The 6,041-nt window shown below is 56.2% G+C and overlaps 1 protein-coding gene across 1 annotated transcript; it reads left to right on the top strand.

The window, feature by feature from the left end:
* The first annotated feature begins 96 nt into the window (after window positions 1-96).
* YARS1 (tyrosyl-tRNA synthetase 1) lies at window positions 97-5,853 on the top strand. The gene is made up of 14 exons (XM_084222507.1): window positions 97-227; window positions 317-381; window positions 720-866; window positions 947-1,122; window positions 2,243-2,372; window positions 2,623-2,703; window positions 2,974-3,066; window positions 3,260-3,395; window positions 3,567-3,652; window positions 4,022-4,157; window positions 4,472-4,566; window positions 4,674-4,867; window positions 4,979-5,120; window positions 5,258-5,853. Exons 1-14 carry the CDS (start codon window positions 212-214, stop codon window positions 5,366-5,368), a joined length of 1,608 nt encoding a protein of 535 aa, XP_084078633.1. The 5' UTR covers window positions 97-211; the 3' UTR covers window positions 5,369-5,853.
* The last annotated feature ends 188 nt before the right edge of the window (window positions 5,854-6,041 follow it).

The following is a 6,041-nucleotide window of genomic DNA, read 5'->3' as shown; positions in this document are numbered from 1 at the left end:
GGGAAAGGCGCTCACCCGCCGCCATCTTAACGGCGCCAAGGCCACGCCCACAAGAGCGCGAGACGCCCTCTGATTGGCCGAGCGAGGGCTCCTCGCCGCGCGAGGCGCTCTCTGATTGGAGGAGCGTGCCCCCCTTCCCTCCCGCTCATTGCAGCGGCAGCTCGGCGCTCGGCAGGCCTCAGGCGCGGCAGTCGAGCGCCGAGCGGGGCTGATGCAACCCGGGGCAGGTCGGTGGGACCGGGTGGGGAACCGGGGAGGGGAACGGGGGGAACCGGGGCGAACCGGGCCTCCCGTAACCGCGTGTCCTGCCCTACAGCCGCCGCCATGGAGCCTGCGCCCGGCCCGCAGGAGAAATATCAGCTCATCACGCGGAACCTGCAGGTACCGGGAGGCGGATGGGGCCGGGGCGGCGGCAGCGGGGCTGGGCCGGGGTCGGGCGGAGGAATCGGGGCTGGGCGGGTCGGTTGAGGCTGGATCGGGGGCTATTGAGGCAGGATGCGGTCGGGGTACCGGGGGGAATACGGGCAGGATTGGGGGCGGAGAGGGGGAACGGGGCAGGATCGGGGCGTGGGGAGGCCGGGATGGGGGGAACTGAGGCAGGGCAAGCCCCGGGAGCCGGCGTGCGGGATGTGTCCCTGCGTGCGGGACGTGTCCCGGTGTGCGGGATGTGTCTGTGCGGGATGTGTCCCTGCAGCCCCGCGGGTTCTGTCCCCTGGCAGGAGGTGCTGGGCGAGGAGAAGCTCATGGCCATCCTGAAGGAGCGGGAGCTGAAGATCTACTGGGGCACCGCCACCACCGGCAAGCCGCACGTGGCCTATTTCGTGCCCATGTCCAAGATCGCCGATTTCCTGAAGGCTGGCTGCGAGGTGGGGACGCTGCCACCCTGCTGGGGGACACCTGCGGCGAGCAGGGACGGCTCCCCTGACCCCGCTGTCCCCTGTGCTAGGTGACGATCCTCTTTGCTGACCTCCACGCTTACCTGGACAACATGAAGGCTCCGTGGGAGCTGCTGGAGCTGCGGACCCGGTACTACGAGCAGGTCATCAAAGCCATGCTGGAGAGCATCGGGGTGCCCCTGGAGAAGCTCAGATTTGTCCGGGGCACTGATTACCAGCTCAGCAAGTGAGTCCTGGGCAGCCAGGGGTGACATGGGAGGCTGAGCTAGAGCAGAGGCTGGATGCAGTTAAAGAAAAATGTAGGGATTTTTTAGGAGTATCTAATATAGTATATATTTTTAATTTCTAATATAGTATATATTTTTAATTTTTTTTACATATATATATATATATATATATATATATATATATATATATGTATCTAATATTATTATATATAATACAATATTATCCCTAAAAGCAAGGATTTATTAGAAGTATCTAATATTGTATGTATAATATGTGTATATATAAATATACATAAATAATATGTCTATATATGTACATATATGTATATATAGACACATATACATATATACACACATATAAAATTATTATATATTATTATTAATTAATTATATATTTTATATATGTATATATGTATCTAATATTATCATGTATAATATAGTATTATCCCTAAAAGTAGGCATTTATTAGAAGTATCTAATATTGTATATTTTTATATATATGTGTGTGTTTCTAATAATATATAGTAGTACTATCCAGTATTATCCCTGAAAGTAGGGCTTTATTAGACGTATCTAATATTTTATATCTATAAATATAGATATATGTAAAGTATATATATATGTTATATAGATAGATATAGATCTATGTAATATTTAAATATAGAAGTAGCTAATACTATTATATATAATATGGTATTATCCTCAAAAGTAGGTATTTATTAGAAGGCCTCAACAGATCCACCTTGGGCAGCCCAGCCAGGCTCTTGGTTCATCACCCAAGATGAACCAAAATGATCACGAAATGGACACCTGGCCACGAGATCTCTCACTTTTATAAGTTTTGCTCCATTTGCATATTGGGGTTAATTGTCCAGTTCCAGCTCCAGCCCATGAGCTCCCATCCTTCTCCAGCCCACGTTGTTTGTGCTCTTGGGCCTGAGATTTGGATAATTTATCCTTGGTGCCAGCTAGGGAAGGAATTGTTTTGTCTCCCTGTTCTGCATGTGGTGACAGTGGTGTGGCCAGGAGCAGCTGTCAGAGCTGTCCCCATGCTGGGGTGGCCAGGAGCAGCTGTCAGAGCTGTCCCCAAGCCCCTGGTGACAGTGCTGTCCCCCGCAGGGAGTACACCCTGGACGTGTACCGCCTCTCCTCTGTGGTGACGCAGCACGACGCCAAGAAGGCAGGGGCAGAGGTGGTGAAGCAGGTGGAGCATCCCTTGCTGAGTGGTTTGCTCTACCCAGGCCTGCAGGTGAGGCAGGGCTGGTGGCCAGGGAGGTGCTGGCACAGCCAGGGCCACGGGGCTGTTGGGGGCTGAGTGCCAAGGTCGTTGTTGTCCACCCCAATGTCACAGCTGGCGGTGGCACAAGGGCTGGCCTGAGCACAGAGCAAACAGTCTGGAATGTTCCTGACTTTCCCTGGCTGGGAGTGGCCCAGGAGAGGCTGAGGGACAAGCCAGGACTGTTCTGGGTCCAGCCTCGAGGCTCTGTGTCTCTCCACAGGCTTTGGATGAGGAGTATCTCAAGGTGGACGCGCAGTTTGGAGGGGTGGATCAGAGGAAGATCTTCACCTTCGCAGAGAAGGTCAGGAGTGGGGGGATTTCTGCCAGACTGGGGCCTGAGGGAAGCCTTGGCCACTCCCAAATCCATTGAGAGAAGTGTGTGGGATTTTGGTTGATGTCACAGCTCTCTGTGCTGCTGCTGTGCTCTGTGCAGCCACACATCCCTGGCTGTGACTCTGCCCTTCCTGTGTTACCTCAGGTCCCAAAGTTACCTGGAGCCAGGAGCAAACAGGGATTTGGATTTAAAGCTGAATCAGCCTCGGGTCTGACTTGCCTCCTTGTGTTTTCCCAGTACCTCCCTTCCCTGGGCTATGCCAAGCGTGTCCATTTGATGAACCCCATGGTTCCTGGGCTGACAGGCAGCAAAATGAGCTCATCAGAAGAGGTTGGTCCTGGATCTGGCTGTGCTCAGGGGGCTCTGGGAGGACGGTTTGGTGGCTGGGGGCTGAGGGGACCACCCCAGGGAAGGTGAGCTCTCCCTCCCCACTCACACAGGGTTCTAAGAAGGTGCAGCAACTCCAGCATGAGTTTCCTGGGTAAAAGCTTGGGTGAAGGGCTGAGGAAATCTTTTGCTGCAGGATTCCAAGATTGATCTTCTGGACCGCAAGGAGGATGTGAAGAAGAAGCTGAAGAAGGCTTTCTGTGAGCCAGGGAATGTGGAGAACAACGGTGTCCTCTCCTTCATCAAGCACGTCCTCTTCCCCCTCAAATCAGGTGAGGGGCTCGCCATGCTGGGGTGTGGATAAGAGGAGGGGACAGGAGTGTGTCCCCTGAGACAAGGCTGTCCTGAGTGCCCCCTGCCCAGCCCCTGCTCTTGGGCAGGGTGGGTGGGTGGTTTAGCTGAGCCTTGAGTTAATCTGAGCTTTAAAACCTCTTTTGTCCCAGAGTTTGTGGTCCTGCGAGAGGAAAAATGGGGAGGAAACAAAACCTACACAGCCTACGAGGCCCTGGAGAAGGACTTTGCTGAGCAGGTGAGTGCTGGGAGGGGCTGAACCTTGTGCCTGAGGTTCCTGGGAGCACTGGGAGATGGAAATCTGCACTGGGAGGAGGTGTGCAGTGTGGCCTGGTAGTGTGGGATGCTCCTAGGCAGGAGAGCCTGGGGGAGAGAGGATGAGTGAAGGGTGTGACGTCAGGACAGCACCACATCAGCCACAATCCTGCAGCAGAGCAGCAGTTTAACCCTTCCCAGCTGTTCCCAGCAGAGGCTGGAGGCAGAAGTGTCCAGAAACATCTGATGTCCAAGGGGAATCAGGTCAAGGGTTTGGGATTCATCTTCCCACCCTCTTTGGTCTACAGTTCCCACCCCTGGCCTCAGACAGAACATCTTTGTCCTGACACAGGTTGTGCACCCTGGAGACCTGAAGAACTCTGTGGAAGTGGCCCTGAACAAACTGCTTGACCCCATCAGAGAGAAGTTCAACTGCCCAGAGCTGAAGAAGCTGAGCAGTGCTGCCTATCCCACCCCATCCAAAGCCAGTAAGGAGGGGCTGGGAGCCTGGGGAAGTGGGGCCCTGGGAGCTCAGGGAAGTGGGGCCCTGGCCATGCAGGGCTGGGTGGGACAGCTCCCTCCAGGCAGCTGAGGTCAGAGAAAAGTTCTGAAGCTCCAGATTTAAAAGCAGCCATGGAGAGCATTGGGAAAGGTGAGGAAAGCCAGCACAGGAGGGACTCTGCTCTGGTATAGGGACAGGGATGGAATTCCCTGCAGGGAATTCCCCCCAGGGCCTGCATTTGAGGCTGACCACCTGCCTGGGTTTGTGCTGAGTGTTGTGACCATTCCCTTCACCCTGCAGAGCCTGGAGAGAAGAGCACCAAGAACTCAGAGCCAGAGGACGTGGTCCCATCCCGGCTGGACATCCGTGTGGGCAAAGTGATCAGTGTGGAAAAGGTATGGGGAGAGGGGAGGAACCCTCCCACGTGGTGACATTTGGGGTGTGCCTGAGGGGACTGCCACCTTCTCTGCCACCCCATTCCCATCCCTGCTCCCCCTGGCAGCACCCAGATGCCGACAGCCTGTACGTGGAGAAGATCGACGTGGGCGAGGCCGAGCCCCGCACCGTGGTCAGTGGCCTGGTGCACTTTGTCCCCAAGGAGCAGCTGCAGGACAGGCTGGTGGTGCTGCTCTGCAACCTCAAACCCCAGAAGATGAGGGGGGTGGAGTCACAGGGCATGGTGCTGTGTGCCTCCAGGTGAGGGACACAGGGGACACCGGGGCTGGACCACCCCTCCTGCCTCAGGGTGCTGAGGGGCAGCTGGGCAGCACCCTGAGGTGACTCTGGTGTCTCCACACCTCTCCTTAGTGTGGGGGAGCCCCGTCAAGTGGAGCCCCTGGACCCCCCAGCCGGGTGCTGTGCCGGGGAGCGTGTCTACGTGGAGGGCTACGAGGCTGGGGAACCCGATGAGGAGCTCAAACCCAAGAAAAAGGTCTTTGAGAAGCTGCAGGTGAGGCCTGAGAGTGGCTGGAGTTGACACTGTCCCCACCTCTGGGTGACCCCAAATGGGCTGTTTGCCCCCTCGGTGTTACTGGGGAGGAGGTGAACCTTCCCAGGGCTGACCCTGCTCCCTGTTGTGCTCCCCAGGCCGATTTCCACATCTCTGAGGATTGTGTTGCACAATGGAAGCAGAGAAACTTCCTGACCAAGCTGGGAACTGTCTCCTGTAAAAGCCTGAGGGGTGGCAGCATCAGCTAACAAGTGCCAGGGCTGCTCTGGTGCCTCCTGCCTGACTCCTGCAGCTCAGCCAGGCTCCTCCCATCATCTCCCCACCAGAGTCGGGGGCTCAGCCCTGGGGGCTCTGGTCTGAACTTGCAGCCTCTCACCCCGGAGCTGCCTCCAGCATCCCCCGGGCCTCTGGGGACTGGAGGTGCCACCACACCCAAGGGACTCATGTGACTCATCCCCATGGCCTTGGTGCCACCAGCTGTGCCACAGACTGGACTCCCTGCCCGCTGGGGTGGCATGTGTGGCTGCTGTGGTGAGGGCAGAAGGGAAAAGCTGCTTCTCCAACCTTGTGTTGCTGCTACCAGAGCTGGGGACAGCCCGGCAGGCCCCGTCCCCTGCTCCACCCCCAGCCCAGGCAGCACCCGTGGGGCTGGCCTGAGCCTGTGAGGGTGTGGGCCTTAAACACTGAGTCGGGAACCATCTGTCTGTCATAAAACCCAATAAAATGTCGAGCTGACTGCACGTGGCTGTGCCCATCTGTCCAGGGGAGCTGGCAGCCAGCCCTGCTCTGGAGTTTTACTGGGCAGTGGTGCTGGGAGCCAGCCCAAGGGTGTCCCTGGAGCTCAGCAGCACCAGAAGGGACCTGCAGCCATAAACCAGGAAGAACAGGAGCCAGCAAGCTTCGGTCATCATTTTTACCAGC

This window comes from Fringilla coelebs, assembly GCF_963513975.1.
Source record: "Fringilla coelebs genome assembly, chromosome: 28".
NCBI classification, from domain to species: domain Eukaryota; kingdom Metazoa; phylum Chordata; class Aves; order Passeriformes; family Fringillidae; genus Fringilla; species Fringilla coelebs.
The sequence above is the reverse complement of the archived record's forward strand: the minus strand, read 5'-3'. Positions and strand labels throughout refer to the sequence as shown.